Below are 21,182 nucleotides of genomic sequence, written 5' to 3'. Positions count from 1 at the left end.
GAAGGACATATTTTCTCTAGGGCTCTCTATAGGATTCATTAGCCACCAGACTGTGTTGAAATAAATCAAGAGTGAAGGACAGAAAGCCTTTCAAGAGGTGGTCAGTGGACACCTCTTATATTCAGGTGATTTTATTGAAATTTTTTTCTTTGATTTGGTTTAAGAACGATCTCCTTGGAAGACTGTACAAAATGCAGGCTCAATTTCTGTGAGGGCTTCTCAGGCCAAGGTTCTTGATTGGATGAATAATGCCACTGTAAATAGAAATGTCATTGAGCAATTTACTACTGATTAATATCCGCAGATGAGAAGTTCAGCCCATGCTGATTTATTTATGAGCTAAATTTAGAGTAATCACGAACACATTGTTTTATGGTTTTTCATTGTTTATAACATTCTCTGGAAACATAGTATTTCTGGAAATAATAATTTCTTTATCTGAAATGGTAGAATAATTCTTTTTGTCCAATTTTTATAATGCTGTCGCTCTCATTCTTATTTTTTTCTCAGCTTATTTTTTCCCTTTTCTTTAAAGATCACACCTTTGAAATGAGTCTTGCTGTCTGTGTTAGTTTGGTAATCTGCTTTGAGGTCTTCATAGGAACATACTGTAAAATTCAGTTCACAGAGTCCTGGGTCAAGATGCAGATTGATTTACTTTTTCTTTGCTCAGTCTTAACAATCCAAATTGGTTCCAAGTGCTTACTGCAAACCGGCACATACTGTATATCTATTAGTTTATGTAAATGAAAAATCTCGATTAACCAGTTGATAGTAGATTAACATTTTTTTGTGGAGAAATGAAAATAAGTAAAAGTTAAGTTTCTCTCTAAATAATAGTAATGTACAAGTTTATAACCCTGCTGCACGTCAATAATGATTATTTGTTTGGGTTTGCAATCTGTGCTACTAATACATTCATTCAGCAAGGATGCATTAAATTGATCAAAATTGACAATAAAAAATTCTATTTCAAATAAATGCTGACCTATTTATCAAAGAATCTTGAAGAAATATGTTTTCTACAAAAATATTAAGCAACACAACTGTTTTCAACTGTGATAATAAGAAGAAATGTTTCTTGAGCAGCAAATCAGCATATTGGAATGATTTCTGAAGGATCATGTGACACTGAAGACTGGAGTAATGAAGCTGAAAATTCAGCTTTGCCATCACAGGAATAAAATTGCTTTTTATAATATATTAAAATAGAAGAAGGTTATTTAGAATTTTAATAATTTCACAATATTACTGTTTTTACTGTATTTTTGATCAAATAAATGCAGCCTTAAGAAGGCTTCTTTCATAACATTAAAACAATCTTACCAACTCCAAACTTTTATAGACCATACTTAAAATGCAACAATCCGTTTTATGTCCTTTGCCTGAAAAATGTTGAAGACCTCTAACCTGTTAATATGGGCCCTGAAATAAATCTGCCCCACTTACACTGATTATGTGTGCAGAACAAACAGACCTTAAAGTGATGTTAGACATGTTGAACTTCTGAACATGAAAGAGAACTAAAAGTAGGACAAAGTGTGTGTGTGTGTGTGTGTGTGTGTGTGTGTGTGTGTGTGTGTGTGTGTGTGTGTGTGTGTGTGTGTGTGTGTGTGTGTGTGTGTGTGTGTGTATCCTGTTTTGTATGTGTGAAAGGATGATTGTGGGTCGGCCACCATTTTCTTTTTTTTTAAAGTGTTTCCAAAAGAAAGAAGGTTTGATGGAGCCTGACATTCCTCATAATTTAAACTGACAAGCACAGAATTAATGAAAGACATTTGTGAATGGGCATTTCATCAGGACTAAAATTACTAGAACAGGAAGGTGATCTTGTGAAATGCCTGCAAATAAGCAAGAAGTGTCCTGTACCGCTTCCTAAGGGACCTCCTATATCGGTTATGCAGAGCTGCAGGTGCTACACCACTTCCTCGAGATGGAATCTGAACTGTGGGACAATAGGCCAGGTGGCTTGCCCCTCACTTGTCAGAGATCCCACCCCCGCTTCTTTACCCGGACCAGCCTGTGTGACCACTTCCTTTTTCTCTCTAAGCGCAACAACCAGACACTCCATTTATTTGAACTCTCTATCCCCTCTGAACAAAGTCCTTTTTTTGCTATCTTCAGTTATTCATTTATTATTATTATTTTAATCTTAACATGTTTTGTAGCTTAGTAAAAATATGACTTTTTGGACTAGACTCTAGAGAAGTTTTGAGTTCTGAAAGTTAACATTTCACTGTTCAGAAGATCAGTGCAAATTGTCTGTTATACTAATTAGACTGTATTTTATGTCCTGAAAAATATTCTCAAAATGTTTAGTAATGAGATTTGTACAGGGTGTTGCTTTTATAGAGCCATCTATGGAGAGATGGTAGATGCACTTGCATTTGTCTTCATATTCCCCTGTACTTGAGGCTCTCACGGTGCTCTTATGGCACTTTATATCTAGGTTTAATTATGCCTGCTTGTTTTGACCTCTGACAGCCTATTTCAACCTGCCTGTGTCGCTGCACATAATAACTATTGCATTTACATAAAACCATGAATATTTAACACACACACACACACACACACACACACACACACACACACACATACACACACACAGACTTAGAAGATGTCACATCTCAATTTTCCATTACAATACTTGTCAGATTGCAATGACGTCTTCACATGAGTTGCTTATTTTATGCATAAAAATATGGATTCCAGAACTAAGTTAAGAATAGAGTTAGCATTTAGTGGGCCAGTACAATTCTTGAAAATTTCTAATTTTGTTTCTTATGGCTGAAAGAAAGTGATAAAGGTTTGGAACGACATGAAGATTAGTAATTGATGACAGGATTCTCATTTTTTGGTGAACTATAAGAAACTTATAGATATTGATGTTCTAACCTAGTTACTTGTTATTTTGCAGAAAAGTTTAATGTGTACGTCACTCTGAAGGTCCAGAATGTTAAAAGCACAACAATCACGGTGCGAGGAGACCAGCCCTGCTGGGAACAGGATTTCATGTTGTGAGTATTGCTGTTTTTGTCATGTGTTTCCATGCTTTTGGACCCGTCTGTACCACAACACTCAAATGTGCACCTAATGCATGGGCTGTTTTGCTGAAGGACTTGTTCTTTTGTTCCTGCTTTAAATTACACACACTTCTGTTTCTCTTACCTTTGACCCTCTTGTGTTGTAATGACAAATGTTAAATAGCTTTTTGATGGTCTCTCAGGAGGTTTTGTGCGTCCCAGAAATTGTCCCAGATTTTCGGATTGTTCCAGAGAGAATTTTGTCAATTCCGCAGGAAGAACTATGAGAATCAGCTTCAGTTACAGTGATTACCAGAGAGAGAGAGCAAGACTGGGAATTTTCAGAAGGACTGAAACTGACTGACAATTAAAGCATTTTGTTCTTGTATTCAAAAAGCACACCTGTTCATTTATCAGTTTTATTCTAATATTGTCAATAACCTAATATATAAACGTCAATATAAGTAACATAATTTTCAGACATTATTAGTTTTAAGTGGTTAAGATATACACTTATTAGGGGTGTAACGGTTCAAATTACTCACGGTTCGGTTTGTATAACGGTTTTAGGGTTATGGATCCAGAACTGTTCGGTATGTGCTATGTTCAGAGAAAAAAAAAAAATTAATACTGTCAAATAAAAATAAAGAAAATAAGAATGAATAATCAAACTACAAGCAACAGCACAAATAAATACAATAGAGCAAAGATATAAGTAAAATAAAGTTCTTTTCAGGTTATTTAGGTATCTAATAGTAGTTTTCAGGTACAGAAATTGAATAAACTAATCAAATGTAAAACATCATTGCATATAATCTTCACTGTATAAATTAAATAAAGATTAAACATTATTAAAGTTACAAAAGCTATTCAGTCAAGAGTTATTACACAGACAGCAGTAATATTAGGCTGATTAGGCATAATGCACAGATCCAAAATACTGATACTGATACACATGCATTGTCTTTCTCGACATTCACTTGAGGCAAAACCTACTATGTCTGCTAGGATACTCGCCAAGACAGGCATGTTGACATCATTTTTGTATGAATTTGTCCATTCAAGCACAAGACTTTAAAGAGAACTGAGTATTGCCCAGTGTCTGAGACGTGCTGTCTGCGTGCTTCAGATGAGTGTACGCACAAATCTTCCCAAAGCATGCGCGCGAGTTCTTTCGTGTCTTGCGCTCGAAAGTTTTATATTGGCAAGGCTTAAATGAGTTTAGCAACGTGTGCTGTTCAGATCTCACCTGCTCTCGCGTGCAGTCAACACCCGGGTGATGACGGCGTAAATGACTGGTCAAATGAGTGCATACGGCACTCTTATTGAACAAAGTTTAGGGGAAGCTAGAATGCGTATAATAGTCTAACATTAGCCAAACTCTCTCTGTCTGATTTATTTCAACAAACCACATAGACGCATATATTTTTAGATTTGAGATGAACCGCGTTGCAAGTGCGTGCCGAACCATAGGTGGAAATGATGATTCGAATTTAAGTTTTTGAGCTGAGTAATTATGTGAAATTGTCAGCAGTTTAATTATATAATGTATACCATTGTTAAATAATGAGGTTCCATTTGTGTATACGCTACCATTAAAAAAATTTAGGGTCAATAAGAATTTATTTTATATACTTCTATTTAGCAAGGATGCATTAAATTGATCAAAAGTGACATTAAAGGGTTAGTTCACCCAAAAATGAAAATTATGTCATTAATGACTCACCCTCATGTCGTTCCACACCCGTAAGACCTCCGTTCATCTTCGGAACACAGTTTAAGATATTTTAGATTTTGTCAGAGAGCTTTCTGTCCCTCCATTGAAAATGTTTGTACGGTGGACTGTCCATGTCCAGAAAGGTAATAAAAACATCATCAAAGTAGTCCATGTGACATCAGTGGATTAGTTAGAAGTTTTTGAAGCATCTAAAATACATTTTGGTCCAAAAATAACAAAAACTACGACTTTATTCAGCATTGTCTTCTCTTCCGGGTCTATGTATATCCACAGTGACACTGCTTCTTCTTCTTCTACGGCGGTTGGCATCCAGCTTATTGGTGCATTAGGACATCCGCGACATGCTCACCTACGCACCATTTTAAAAAATATAGCAATACCAAAATACAAACAATGTAGAATAGCTTGAATACAGTGTGCGTCTCCCTCAGACTGTAAACGAAGCTCGGGCGCACTACATAACACGTCATCAGCGTCACAGTCTGGAGCAGAAGGGGGCGGTAATGCACCAATAAGTTGGATGCCAACCGCCGTAGAAGAAGAAGAATCAGCGTCACTGTGGATATACACAGACCCGGAAGAGAAGACAATGCTGAATAAAGTCGTAGTTTTTGTTATTTTTGGACCAAAATGTATTTTAGATGCTTCAAAAACTTCTAACTAACCCACTGATGTCACATGGACTACTTTGATGATGTTTTTATTACCTTTCTGGACATGGACAGTGCACCGTACCTACACTTTTAATGGAGGGACAGAAAGCTGTCGGACTAAATCTAAAATATCTTAAACTGTGTTCTGAAGATGAACGGAGGTCTTAGAGGTTTGGAACGACATGAGGGTGAGTCATTAATGACATAATTTTCATTTTTGGGTGAACTAACCCTTTCAAGACATTAATGTTACAAAAGATTCCTATTGCAAATAAATGTTGTTCTTCCGAACTTTTGATTCATTAAAGAATCTTGAAAATAAGTTTCTACAAAAATATAAAGCAGTACAACTGTTTTCAGTATTGATAATAATAATAATATATTTCTTGAGCACTAAATCAGCATATTAGAAGAATTTCTGAAATATCATGACACTGAAAACTGTAAGGGTGGGAATCTTTTGTCACCTCATGATCCGATCTGATTCCAACTCTGGGAGTAATGATCCAAAACGACTCTTGATCTACTTTTTTTCTTTTTTTTTTTTTTGATTAATTAATTAGTTTACCGACTTAACCTTAAAATCCCTACATTCACATATCCTTACATAAGTATAAGTAGGCCTACTTTTTAAAATAATTATAAATTGAAAAAAATGTAATAAAAACAATTCTATGTTAAGAATTTTAAACTAATATAACTTCAAAACATACAAGCAAGTAGCAAATAATAAAGAGGAGCAACAAAAATATTACAAGCAATAAACAAATAGTGCTTTCAGTATTTAAGATTATCTGAACATTTTCTTTCTAATGTTTACTGTTGTTTGGTTGTTACATAGACAGTGGGAGATCTAATAAGTTGGATTCACACACGGATCTCTTTTGAAATATAATAAGTAATGGGGTTTGTCCTGTCTATTTAATCCCTTAAGACAAAACTGGCTGTGTTTACATAAATTTTGCGTCATAAAACCATTGAGACGCAAGTACATTAAACCACTGGGATCAGCACAGCCCTTCAGATACAAAGTGATTTGCGCTACGCTGGCCAGAGCACAGTAGGCGGAGTTTTCCAAACTTGTCGTTGAAATTCTCTTCAAACTTTCCGAACTTTATGAAAGATTATTTTACGGAAGGTTCAAATGGTGTGTGTGAGGAATTGGAAGCAAGCAGAATACGGGTGTTTCTAAAGCACTCTCGCCGTCTGAATAAAAACTATGCTACGAGTAAACAGAAGTGCACTGTAGTTCATCACATTAACTATGAACATGTTCTACTAACCTTTCACAAACAGGAAGCATTCAAACACTTGATTATTGGCCACTTTGTCTGGATATGTTGGTCGGAAAGCCTGAAGAAAGTGAGAAAGTGTTGTATAATTATAGGGATAGTGTGTTAGGATTCTAGGCCAGTGGCTCAGCTTTGTGTGCGTGTTCTCTTCAGACGGAGATCCCCTGTGTCTGGATTATTGTCCTGCTGCTCAGCACTCACAAATGATCGGCAGGTTAAAATTTCACACACACATAACACACTTTCTCTGAGGGACTGAAGCAGCATTGTGTGTATAGAGAATAGAAGGATGAATTGAATGTATTAAAAAAAGAGAGAGGTATTGATAGCAAGAGGCTAGCAGGAGTTTTCAGATGAGTAAATGTGAAAGGTCTATTAGTGTGACACATTATGCAGAAAACTGTCACACTATCATATTTAGAGAGGAAGCAATATTCCCAGCTGTCATTTCTGTGTTTGTGGCTAGACTGTGCTGTTCAGCCATGAGTAGATGGCCAGTTTAAATATGCTTCCCTGATATGACAGGCAAAATTAATTTATCATCTTTCCGTCCAGGCAGGGGGACGTCTCCAATAATAGATTAGGTTACAAGTGTTTATCCAGGTTGAACACTCACACAAATGCATAGTCACACAGGTTTGCCAATATAGTGTCTGTTATGAAATACATGTTTTCCAATTCAACAAGATTTGATGCTTTCAAACTTTATTTACAAACCCGATTTCAAAAAAGTTGGGACACTGTACAAATTGTGAATAAAAAAGGAATGCAATAATTTACAAATCTCATAAACTTATATTTTATTCACAATAGAATATAGATAACATATCAAATGTTGAAAGTGAGACATTTTGAAATGTCATGCCAAATATTGGCTCATTTTGGATTTCATGAGAGCTACTCATTCCAAAAAAGTTGGGACAGGTAGCAATAAGAGGCCGGAAAAGTTAAATGTACATATGAGGAAGAGCTGGAGGACCAATTTGCAACTTATTAGGGCAATTGGCAACATGATTGGGTATAAAAAGAGCCTCTCAGAGTGGCAGTGTCTCTCAGAAGTCAAGATGGACAGAGGATCAACAATTCCCCCAATGCTGTGGCGAAAAATAGTGGAGCCGCAGAGAAAAATTTTCTCTGAGAAAAAATTTCTCAGAGAAAAATTGCAAAGAGTTTGAAGTTATCATCATTTACAGTGCATAATATCATCCAAAGATTCAGAGAATCTGGAACAATCTTTGTGCGTAAGGGTCAAGGCTGGAAAACCATACTGGATGCCCGTGACCTTCGGGCCATTAGACGGCACTGCATCACATACAGTAATGCTACTGTAATGGAAATCACAACATGGGCTCAGAAATACTTTCAGAAAACATTGTCGGTGAACACAATCCACCGTGCCATTCGCCGTTGCCGGCTAAAACTCTATAGGTCAAAAAAGAAGCCATATCTAAACATGATCCAGAAGCGCAGGCATTTTCTCTGGGCCAAGGCTCATTTAAAATGGACTGTGGCAAAGTGGAAAACTGTTCTGTGGTCAGACGAATCAAAATTTGAAGTTCTTTTTGAAAAACTGGGACGCCATGTCATCTGGACTAAAGAGGACAAGGACAACTCAAGTTGTTATCAGCGCTCAGTTCAGAAGCCTGCATCTCTGATGGTATGGGGCTGCATGAGTGCGTGTGGCATGGGCAGCTTATACATCTGGAAAGGCACCATCAATGCTGAAAGGTATATCCAATTTCTAGAACAATATATGCTCCCATCCAGACGTCGTCTCTTTCAGGGAAGACCTTGCATTTTCCATCATGACAATGCCAGACCACATACTGCATCAATTACAACATCATGGCTGCGTAGAAGAAGGATCCGGGTACTGAAATGGCCAGCCTGCAGTCGAGATCTTTCACCCATAGAAAACATTTGGCGCATCATAAAGAGGAAGATGCGACGAAGAAGACCTAAGACAGTTGAGCAACTAGAAGCCTGCATTAGACAAGAATGGGACAACATTCCTATTCCTAAACTCGAGCAACTTGTCTCCTCAGTCCCCAGACGTTTGCAGAGTGTTATAAAAAGAAGAGGGGATGCCACACAGTGGTAAACATGGCCTTGTCCCAACTTTTTTGAGATGTGTTGATGCCATGAAATTTAAAATCAGTTTAAACATTTGATCTGTCATCTATGTTGTATTCTGAATAAAATATTGAAATTTGAAACTTCCACATCATTGCATTCTGTTTTTATTCACAATTTGTACAGTGCCCCAACTTTTTTGGAATCGGGTTTGTAAATTTTATATTTAACTTAAAAAGATATCACATTTTTGCACTGGTTCTGCTGTAGTTAATGTGTTCAGGACTACAGTGGCCTGTTTTGTTTATGCAGTTTTTATTAGTATTAATATTTTTATTAGATTATAATTAATTTGATTAATAATAATGGCTGCTGTTTAAATTCTAAATGGTGGTGAAGTTGATTTTATCTGACAAACTATTAAGTTGTCATGACTGCACAAATTATTTTGTTTTATTATTTTTATATACATCATCCTAGTTTGGTTGTGTAAGATAACTGTAAAGTTTTTGGTTTACTTTTGGAACAGTTGAAAACTGTAAAACTGTAGAGCACACAGTGTTGGGGAGTAGTTAACTACATGTAGCGGCGCTACTAGTTTAACTACATTTTTCAGTAGCTTGTATGTAGTTCAGCTACTTTTAAAACCGTGTTTTCCAGTAGTTAACTACATTTTCCAGCAAGTATCAGTGTAGCTAAAACCGTGCTTTACTGCCATCTATTGTTATATAATGCATCTTGCGGCTTTATAAGTTCGTCAGCAGTTCATCGAGAAGAGATCGCCTGATGATTAGGCCTATGTAAAGGACAGGACTGGAGTGGGTTCACACTGTATGAATCGATTATTAAAGGTTATAAACATGATTAAAACGCTGTCTGTGCCGAAGACTTCAAGCACATACAGGTGAATAATAGCCTTTTTAAATGGATTATTCTGCTTTATTGCAGTCTATATTAAATGTATGCAAACTATATTATTGCAGTGGTGACCCGCCATAGTCTAATCTGTCCCGCCAGTTTTATAATGAACGTAAGATCGCTAACGTGGTGTTTTGAGTCATTGCATTGGCAAAGCATCCGTCAACTGAATAGAAAACAACAACATAGCTTAGTGCGCTGATCTAATAAAATCGGTTGTTCACGCGAGAAGCACATGATTCGCGTAGAGACATTTAAGATGTTAAGTCATTTTACAAATAATTGGAATAGAATTTAAAAAAATATTGATACAAAATTTCTAATAATTTCTAGTCTGCATTTATGCTTATTTTTATTATTGAATATTTTTGTCTCGTGTTATGGTTATGGTAGCAATTTTGAGTGTGAATCCTGCATGGGCTAGAAATCATTTCTGAAACTGCAGAGTGCAATTGGTCGTTGGTCCTCTCGCATGAAAAACAAAACTTAGGCCTATAATTCATTAAAAAATTTAATATATATAAAGCGTGCAAAGAGAGTCAGTGTGAGATATAGGAGTATTGACATTTGAGTAGTCTATATACATTTGAGTATTGTATTTTTTGATATAGTTTACAAAATAAAACACTATGCTTTGAAATCCTAATTGTAGTGCATTGCTTTGTTTAAACCCCAAACATCTTACTTAAACATTCTTCATTAACAGTTATCCTGTTATTTGTAATATGCTATGTCATTTAAAAAAAAAAAGTAGTTAATTAAAAGTAGTTTCAATGTAGCTAGCTACTTTTTGATAGTAACTTGTAGTGTAGCTAACTACTTTTTCAAAAGGGTAGCTTGACTGTAGTTTAACTACTTTCATTCATGAGTAGCTTGTAGCTTGTCAAACTACAGTTTCAGAGTAGCTTCCCCAACACTGAGAGCACGTTAACATCATGTGCACAATTGGGTATTAAAAATTAGTAGGTATGGTAGGAAATTTCAGAGAGGCTAGCAACAGCAAGCTAGCTTTGAAAGTATGAAATCCCACCCTCCCTTCAGAGCGCTCTCCAAAGCCACACCTCCTCCAAAACTCATGAACAAATACAGCTAAGTCTGTAAAGCCTCATGAGAGACTACATTAAATTACCACATGTCTCAAAGCACGTAACGTTACAATAATAATGAAAGTAAACAACTTACAGAGCTCTTACTTGTACCACCTGACTGCTGCAGATTCATTTCGCTGTTGATAGTCTTGACATAGAAATTCATAAATCGAACTGAATGCAATGATTGAATGAACTTTTTTTGGTCCTGAGACTTCCACAGAAGATATTTGTGCATGTTTTAATTTTTAGACCACTTCTATTTTCGATTGCTTTCAACCGATATAACAAAGTGTTTTTTTTTTTTTTTTAATTGCCTACCCTACCTTTAAATTCAACCGGTCATGTAAATGTGTCTCTCAGATTATATAAAATGTATTTTCTTACCTATTATTTAATTAATGAAGCAAAGAATAATAAGAAAAAGTTCTGTTTTCCAGTTTGTTTTCCAGTTCCTTGGTGTTGTTGGACCTGAGGTCATAACAGTGTAATAAATCTGCCCTCTCTTAAGAGGCTTACGTGCCCAAAATAGAGGCTTTGGTGTGACGGCTATCATTTAGAAATCACAGCTGAAATGTTAGTATTTGTTCTATGATTCCTGATTCACTGATATGGTTAGGAAATGCTTCTTATGTGACACATGGACAAGACATTTTTTTTAATATTTACTAGTGAAACGTATGTTTAGGTCAAATGACTGTTGAACAGCAGAATGACATTTTTGGTTTAAAATGCAAATAAAATACGGTCGTCAAACACAGAAACATGCATGCCATGAAAATGAAAAGTGTTTGCGTCACTGTCAGGACAAATCCTGATTTTGTGGATTGGAACAATACTATCTGATTATGTAATGTCAAGATTAGGATTACTAACAGCTGGATTGTAATGTAGATAATGATGGATACAGTATAATGGATACATTTTTCATTCCATCATTCATTTACATCAACTTTAATGCACACCCTATATGAAAGAGAGGGCCTGTAATGCAGTAAAATGTTTGTCATTATACGATTTGCTTGACCACTGTGTTTGTTTTTCGTTTGTTTGTGTGTGTGTATATATATATATATATATATATATATATATATATATATATATATATATATATATATATATATATATATATATATATATATACATACATACATACATACAGGTGCTGGTCATATAATTAGAATATCATGAAAAAATTCATTTTTTTTATTGTAAATTATTTTTAAAAATTAAACTTTCACATATTCTAGATTCCCTACATGTAAAATAAAACAGTTTTTTTATTTTTATTTGTTGATTAGAGCGTACAGCTAATAAAAGTCCAAAATCCAGTATCTCAAAATATTAGAATATTTACATTTGAGTTTCATTAAATGACCATCCATACAGTATAAATTCCGGGTATCTCTTGTTCTTTGAAACCACACTAATGGGGAAGACTGCTGACTTGGCAATGGTCCAGGAGACAATCATTGACACCCTCCACAAAGAAAGTAAGTCACAGAAGGTCATTACTGAATGGGGTGGCTGTTTACAGAGTGAAATATTAAAGCATATTAAATGCAAAGTTGACTGGAAGGAATAAATTGGGTAGGCAAAGGTGCACAAGCAACAGGGATGACCGCAAGCTTGAGAATACTGTCAAGTAAAGCTGATTCAAACACTTGGGAGAGCTTCACAATGAGTCAAATGAAGCCGGAGTCAGCGCATCAAGAGTCACCACACTCAGACATCTTCAGGAAAAGGACTACCAAGCCACTTCTGAAACAGAAACAATGTCAGAAGCATCTTACCTGGGCTAAGGAGAAAAAGAACTGGACAGTGAACAGTGGTCAAAAGTCCTCTTTTCAGATAAAAGTAAATTTTGCATTTCATGTTGAAATCATGGTCCCAGAGTCTGAAGGAAGACTGGAGAGGCACAGAATCCAAGCTGCTTGAAGTCTAGTGTGAAGTTTCTGAAGTTAGTAATGATTTGGGGGCCCGTGACATCTGCTGGTGTTGGTCCATTGTGTTTTATCAAGTGCAAAGTCAATGCAGCCATCTTCCAGGAGATTTTGGAGCACTTTATGCTTCCATCTGCTGACAAGCTTTATGGAGATGCTGATTTCCTTTTCCAGCAGGACTTTAGCACCTGCCCACAGTGCAAAAACCACTTCCAAGTGGTTTGCTGACCATGATATTACTGTGCTTTATTGGCCAGCCAACATGCCTGACCTGAATCTATGGGATATTTTCAAGAGAAAGATGAGAAACAGTTGATCCAACAATATACAGATGATCTGAAGGCTCAATAGTGCCTCAGCAGTGCCACAGGCTGATTACTTCCATGCCACACTTCACTGATGCTGTAATTTGTGCTAGGAGCAAGTCATTTGCTGTAATATGTGCTGCCGACCAAGTATTGAGTGCACAAACGAACATACTTTAAAGAACTTGAACTTTTCTGTTTTGAAAATCCATTTTTTGATTGATCTTAGGAAATATTCTAATATTTTGAGATACTGGATTTTGGACTTTCATGAGCTGTACGCTCTAATCATCAAAATTAAAAAAAAAAAAACTTTTGAAATGTTTTACATTACATGTAGGGAATCTAGAATATATGAAATTTTCATTTTTTAAAATAATTTACAATAAAAAAAAAAAAGAACAATTTGATGATATTCTAATTAAATGACCAGCACCTGTGTGTGTGTGTGTGTGTGTATCTCTCTCTCTCTCTCTCTCTCTATCTATATATATATATATATATATATATATATATATATATATATATAAAATATATATATATATATATATATATATATATATATAAATATAAAATATAAAATATAATAGGACAAATTGTATATGCTTTCCTACGTTTGTGTGTTAGTAGAGTAAGTGAACATTGTTGAGGTGTGTGTGAGTGTGTTGGGGATAAAGAGGATGAGTGTTGAGCTTTTATCTGCTCTTTGAGGGGCTAAACTGCCACGTGCTGACCTCACATGCCAGGGATCAGACTAGTAAAGAGTTGAGACAAATTGATAGCGATAGACAGACACAAAATGAGAGCGAGATGGACCCCGAAACCCATTTCATGAACAAAACTGTGGAGATGCTACATAAAATTGTTAATATTTAATCGTGTACCAAGGATGTTGGTTTGTGTTGTTGCATTGTTGCCCCGTTCAACAAGGAACGACAGATTCTTTGAATAGAAAGCTAAAAAACCGCATTTATTTGTAATCTAAATATTTTATAACATTATTAAAGTCTGGGCTCAAACCTTTGAACGGTAGTGTACATCTTTAAGAAGCTAGTTTTAGACAGGCTTTCAAGGTAACCACAATGTCATGTCTAATGATCTACAACATTATTATTTATTATTTAATTCTTCTAATTAGTCAGTTTCTCTTTCTCTTTTTTTTTTTTTTTCTCTTTTTGTCCAAATTGGATTTGGACATGCCTTGTTGCCTTCCTACCTCTGATACTGCCCTTTTCAGGTTGCAAACACAGGTGTGTTTTGAGAGGCTTAGGATTTTAATTGAGCAATAAATCTGTCTGTACCCCAATAAAAGCAAAGTTTCTAAGGAGAGCTGTCATTAATTATACTCACTTACTCCATTGCACACACAGATATTCTTTTCATGTTTGTGTGGTGTGTATGGCAAAATGACTTGGAATAGCTTGATATCATTTCAGTCTATTTTTGGCTCACTGATGTGTCTATGATGTCTATAGGGTTAGATAAATTCCTTTTTGAATTAACTTTTAATGTCTGTCATTTTTTTTTAAATCTGTGAAAATCTATTAGCAGGGGCAAACTGAGCCACAATAACAAGCCAAACCCTGACCCTTTGGGTTCAGATCTCAAAGGGAAGATTCACAACCACTATTCTGACCTACTTGCAAGATGCTTAACTGCTTTAGATTTCTTTGGGTAAGAAAGTGTTTGTTAAGTGAGAAATGTAACGAAATGGCTGTGTTAATGGTTTTCTGCCAGCGTCAAGCTCTTTACAGACCACTGAGAATCACTAAAGAAGAGAGGGAGAGACAATTATGCGTTTTACAGAGAAATTAAAATATTTAGAGGTAGCAGGACTCCTGACAGACTCAAAGTTCTGATCGAAGTGTTCAGAGAGACCTATAATTAATCCCCCCTCCTCTTCTCCCGCCTCCTAATATAATTACTGTGTCTTTATATTGAATATGATTGTGAAGAATGGGTCTGATTTCTTGGAATTCTGTTCTGGTAGTTGAACTTACAAGAGCTTGACATTATTATTTTTTATGTGAATATTAGGAAATGTTTAAACCAATATTGAAGTGAAGAAAGTGTTAACCCTAAAGCAGGGTCCAAAATGGAAAAAGTTTTTTTCAGACAGACGGAACAATAGACAGACAGGACAATAGACAGACAGACAGACAGACAGACTTTGTGATGGATGGATGGCAGTATTTGAATAGTAGACTGCCTCAAGCTTGATTTTATGAGACAGAATTAACTATAATAACTGTTAGGCTAATTGCCAATATTCAAAGAAACTCAACTATATAATTCAATTTCCATTGAAAAAAAGGATTATTAATTATTTGAAATGCAATTTCTATGGTCTGTACAATATATTTATGCCTAGTACATTTTCTCAATTCACCCACCATTGGCAAAGCTATTTTTAAACTCACTTCTTCAGTGTCCTTTAGGGGAATCTTAAACTCACAGAGAGGTGTGAGTGAAAAAAGTTCAGAATTTGGAAATTTCAGAATTTATGCATGTTTGTTGATGGTCTGATCTCTATTTCTGTCTCTATCTGTGGCCCAAGTGAGATTAATCGTCTGGACCTGGGTCTGGTTGTGGAGGTGTGGAGTAAAGGACTCATCTGGGACACCTTGATAGGAACAGCATGGATCCCACTTAACACTATCCGCCAATCTGATGAGGTAAGTGGGCACCACCAGCCAATGGGAATGCAAAAAACATGTCCTCAACAGTCACTTCTCAACTCAGCTGTCTATCTGGTGAGGCATGAAAGTGCCACTCCCACCCCTTTTCACACAAGATGTTAAGACCATCTGAGTCATGCCCGGAGCTGAGGTGGGTGGGGAATGCATTGCAAATGGTGAGAAAGATGAAAAATTTGCCTGAACAGCAGCTTCTAACTGGACAGTTCTGAAATAACCCCAGGGTGCCAGTCAACAGAGCAAATTATATTATTAACGGTCTGATTAAATCAAGAGGAAGCCAATCAAGTATTAAAGGTTATATAAATATAATCAATGGTATTTTAAAAAGCTAAAGTCTAAATCCCTAACCTTAAGTATTACTTATGTAACATAAACCCAGCACTTGTGCAACTGATGTAAATTATACTTCAAAGCATGTTGCTTGATGAGGAAAGGAGTGCTATTACTTTATTAAGCATTCAGGTTTACAATTTTTGCCTGGTGGATGATAACACATCACCTTGGAATAACCAGCCCTGGCAGCTATCCTCAACAGGCGACTACTTACATTTTCTCCAGAAATGCAGCTGAATTAGTGTGGCTCTCCTGAAGTTGTAAAACTGAAAATGCAAATACTATTTGCTACTAATGCTAATGCTAATACTAATGCTCCCTCTTCAAATGTGTTTTATTTGCTGAAATATCTTCATGCTGGTGTCTATCTCTGTTTCATGCACTGGATCTTAAAGTCAGAGTTGGCATGATATATAACAGGTTTTACTCTTTCTCTATAGGAGGGGCCTGGAGAATGGACCTCACTGGACTCTGAGGTTCTGATGAAGGAAGATGAGATATATGGCACTAAAAACCCCACTCCTCACCAAGTGCTGCTGGACACACGCTTTGAGCTCCCTTTTGGTAGCCCTGTTCTTACATTACATTACAGAGGTTTTCCACTTCAGTCTTGGGGACCAACCTCCCAGAATGTTTTAGATGTCTCCAATTTAACACACTAAGAAGTTGAGTCAAGAGTTGAATCACGTGTTTTGTTTACTGAGACATCCAAAACTGGTTGGTGGGTCCCCAGGACTGGAGTTGAGAAACATTTTACATTACATTACATCACAAAGCTCTTATAACAGATCTTAAGCAGTTCCTTTAACTGCCATATACACTGCCCGGCCAAAAAAAAATTGCTGTTTGGATTTTAATATTCAAATACTTAAGAATATATGAATCGATCATTATTACAATGATTCTTCATGCTCCCTGCCAACAGTTCTTTCACAATTTGAGCATGATGAATCTTGACATTGTCATCCTGGAATATAGCCATGATGTGTCTTCCTACATGGTTGTTTAAGAAATGAAAAGCTACACACTCCACCTTTTTAGGGTTAAAAAAACCCATTGCCAAACAAATTACATGCTAGAAAAATAATAATGACTGTAATAATGATCCATCCATAGACTCTTAAGTATTTGTCTATTAAAATCCAAACAGGGACTTTTTTTTTTGGCCAGACAGTGCATATAGTCTGCAAAAATAAATCCATATTCCATTTTTAAATCCATAAAAATTTTAAGGGACTCAAGTGTCCAAGTATTTTTAGCACCGCTGTATGCCATAAAAAGCTAAATGAATTGAGAGAATTAGGAAGACATAAACAGAGAACATCATAAGAAAAAAGTAGAGGAAGCAAAGGGTGCTGATGTATTAGTGATGTTCCTGCAGTAACCCCTGTCTCTCATGTCATATTAAACACTGTGAATACAGAATTGAGTGCTGTGTGGCCAGAGAAACTGGAAGGGAGGAGTGAGAGATGCATTGGAAAAGTGGAAGCTGGAGTTTTATCTGAATATATCAGACTTTTTTCCCCGCTTATTTCTTCTTTATTTGTTCATTTGTGCAGATATACCCGACGACGAGGCCCAGTACTGGACTAAAAAGCTGGAGCGCATCAACTCTATGAGGATACATGATGAGGTATAGACTGTGTGTTTAGTTGGAGTAGTAGAGATGTGTGAATATGTACAGTAGAAGTAGCATGTTTCTTTATGTGCCTAGGCATTCAAAATCTCTAGAAAAAAAATCACGTTCTTAAACAATAGTAATGAATTTTTCAAAAGACCTAGATTTTTTTTTTTAGATCCAACAACATATTACCGGGTTTTTGACTATGGGGATGTAGTGTATCAACATGCTTCTTGCTACCTTCTTGCCTCTCTGGATGCTCTGTATCATTCTCAACATATCACTGTGCATTGTATAAGAGTTGCTTGGTCTTAGTTAACCATTCGAAGAACAATGTACCGGTGTTTATTAATATATAAAGCTATACTGGGTCACTTGCCCTCATATCTCTGTTGCTTTATCCAACTGAAATCGGTTGGTAATTATTTATTACGTTCTCAAACCTGTTATAATCTCTGTACCTCCTGTCAGAAATGACCTTTGCAAAACTGCCTTTAAATATGCCGTAACCTCGGACTGGAATTTTCTTAAAAAAAACTGAGGCTGCACAATTTGGTGTCTTTTTTTTAGTCATTTTAAAATGGTAATACGTAATTTAGAGAATTAATTAATGACATGCAAATGTTTTTAATGGTTGTATGTTATTTTGTTTGTTTGTTTGTTTGTTTGTTTGTTTGTTTTATGTTGATACTTTTATATGTGTATGCAAACTCGGGCTGCTTATCTTTTTTTAATCTCAGTGAGCTTTTCCTGGTTAAATTGAGGTATTGATGTATTTGTGGAAATCTGTAATGTTTTTGATTCTTGGTCTCATTTGATATTTTGCTTTTTCATCAACACAACAAAAAAAGGAATTCTGCAGTTTAGGAAAAGAATTGTCTTCTTCTGCCACCTGCTGTGAGCATGTAGTTACTGCACAGTTATACTGCCAAACCACCAATGAGCTGTTCAGTATAACAAATGGAGGGGAAGACTAGAGCACAAGAATGTCACATCTGATTAGTTACAAATTATTTCTAGCCGATATGGTTTATTGTCATTTTAGCCAGTGTAAAACAAATTTAAGTCTTACATAATTTGATTCACCTCATTTATGAAGACACACGGGTATGAAAGCTGATGATGTCAGCTGAAAAACATGTGTAAACTTGTGTATCATCATGACTTTTGACCTTCCTTTACCCTTCCCATCTATTTTTTAGTATTCACTGCAAGATGAAGCACAGAGAAGACAGCTGCCCCCAGTACCCTCCCAGTGCTGTATGTATTCTCTTTTCAGATTTTACTGTGCGAAAAAAATAAATAAATAAATAAATTAGATGACATTTCCCCTTTCAGCCAATAGATGGCAGTAATTAATAGGTGTTGTAATGCATTTAGTCTTGATGATTATAATGTTCAGACTTTTATGTTCTGCCTGTTGTAATATTGCATGTGTCAAGATTCACTTTTACTTAAAAAATGTAAATGGATGACATTTTACCCTAATTTTGCCCCAAACCTTTATGACTTTCTTTTTAATTGGAACATCAAAGATGATGTTAGGCAGAATTATGCTGTGATAGTCACTATTTACTTTCATGGTATGAAAAAAGATGCAGTAGAAGTGAATACTAAGGCTGTCAGTCTCTCTAACACTTTGCCTGACATCTGTTTTCTTGTTCGATGGAAAAGAATGTCGGACAAATTTGGAACAACGTGAATGTGAGAAAATTAGCGGGTGACCCTTAAAGCAACCATAAAGCCTTTGAGTAATTCACAGAAATAGTTCATGGTATTTTGTAAAGAGAACAGCAGTATATTTATAATATTGAATGATTAAGTAAGTAGATTTGTCTTCCAGTTTTAAACGCTCTTTGTGGGTTATGCAGTTATAAATTACAACTGTTTTCTGCTATTTAACTTTCTTTGCACCATTAGGCAATTGGACATACTTTGGGTGGAATGACCAGCAGAGTATGTATTTTATGTGTTGGAACTCATCATCATTTCACTTCTTCTTTCTTTCATTTACCATGTATTAATTTACAGAGAGAGAAAGAGTGAATCAGATGCAGTTGGCTGCACTTGTAATGGAGAATTTGATTTAAACTACACACATACACATACAGATTCTGAGAGTGATTATTTGAGTCAAAATTTTTAGATTTATTATTAGTACACCAGAATCTAAAACATCTAAGGCGTCTAATATGCACAACCATTCAAAGGTTTTGGCACACTACTGAATTTGTTTGTCATCTTAAACCTTTTTATTAAAGGCTTATATTCTTAAAATTAATTCTTAAGATAAATCTTAATTGTGCCTGCATGTGGTTTTCTTTGCAAAACCTAGCGTTTTATTACAAAAATTATTTTGATAATCCATATTGTTTTTATTGGTCTTTTTATTATTATTCTAACATTTGTAAAACTTAAATAATAAATAATGTGTTGGTGTGCCCAAGCCATTGACTAGTAGTGTACATACAACAAGATTAAGTTTAATGCAATGCAAAGTGAGGTTTTGCACTGTTCTCCCTTCTCTCCCACTTTGGGGTTTTGTCATACCTTCATTATCCATTTATTTGTATTTAGAAATGTGTAATTGAAAAATAACATCTCCATTAACTTTTTTCAACATTTTGGTTTTCTATGTATATAAGGTAAAGTGAAGATGCTGTGCCTGTGCTGTGCCGTTTCTTTAAAATTTTCACCATTTTTGATTGTGTTTTAGATTTTATGCAGTGATCTGACAAATAAACTTTTAAAAGTAAAATATTCCAGGTAGTTTCTCTTTTAATATGAAGTCATAACTGATAGTATAATATTTTTAAAATTTGTTTAAAATAGTTTATGGTTCAGTGCAGCATATTACACTGTTTTGTAGCTTTATGTCCTTTTGAATTTGTACATTGGAGTCTCTGCTCTGAGCACTCAAATTTAGAGGCTATATGAAATGAAGTGAATGCAAAATTCTAGGTGAAGTCCTCCCTGACAACACTTAACTCACTTCTGGATTTCATTGTGCTGTAGCTTTCGATGACCATGACAGCGCTGTGGATGATAGGGACAGTGATTATCGCAGTGAGACAAACAGCAGGCCTCCACGTTACCACACCACAGCTCAACCTAATTCCTCGGTACATCAGTACCCCATTGGTCGAAGATTACAGCATGAGGCATTGTCAAAAGAGTCTAGGACAGACTCTATACAGAGCTATGACTTGGATTATAGAGAAGGAAGGGAACAGAGGTATGTTGAAACACTTGATTACACAAACATGTATATCAATTTTAAAATATTTCATTACCCACGTTATCTAAAAATCTTTAAAACGAGACATTTATTTTATGCAACCATGAATAAGATACTTTGAGTTATTTTAAGTGTATTTGTGTCTGCACTGGCAAAATTGTTTACTTGTTTTAGATTTAATCAAGTAAAAGCAAGTGCACTGTTAAATCTTTTGTTGCAATAAGATAAAATGCACTTATATTTAAGATATAATCCATA

The 21,182-nt window shown here is 35.6% G+C and overlaps 1 protein-coding gene across 1 annotated transcript in view; it reads left to right on the top strand.

Annotated features, from left to right (window-relative positions):
* LOC125266170 overlaps window positions 1-21,182 on the top strand; it is a 124,559-nt gene that overhangs the window by 21,011 nt on the left and 82,366 nt on the right. Inside the window, exons 3-9 of the mRNA XM_048186624.1 lie at window positions 2,918-3,017; window positions 15,591-15,708; window positions 16,506-16,629; window positions 17,625-17,698; window positions 18,889-18,946; window positions 19,607-19,642; window positions 20,702-20,921. Of these exons, the coding sequence (XP_048042581.1) occupies window positions 2,918-3,017; window positions 15,591-15,708; window positions 16,506-16,629; window positions 17,625-17,698; window positions 18,889-18,946; window positions 19,607-19,642; window positions 20,702-20,921 (730 nt within the window). The remainder of the gene's footprint in view (window positions 1-2,917; window positions 3,018-15,590; window positions 15,709-16,505; window positions 16,630-17,624; window positions 17,699-18,888; window positions 18,947-19,606; window positions 19,643-20,701; window positions 20,922-21,182) is intronic.

The sequence above is a fragment of the Megalobrama amblycephala genome, linkage group LG4 (assembly GCF_018812025.1).
Source record: "Megalobrama amblycephala isolate DHTTF-2021 linkage group LG4, ASM1881202v1, whole genome shotgun sequence".
In the NCBI taxonomy this organism is placed as follows: Eukaryota; Metazoa; Chordata; class Actinopteri; order Cypriniformes; family Xenocyprididae; genus Megalobrama; species Megalobrama amblycephala.
Note: the sequence above shows the minus strand (reverse complement) of the source record. Positions and strands in the feature narration are given on the sequence as shown.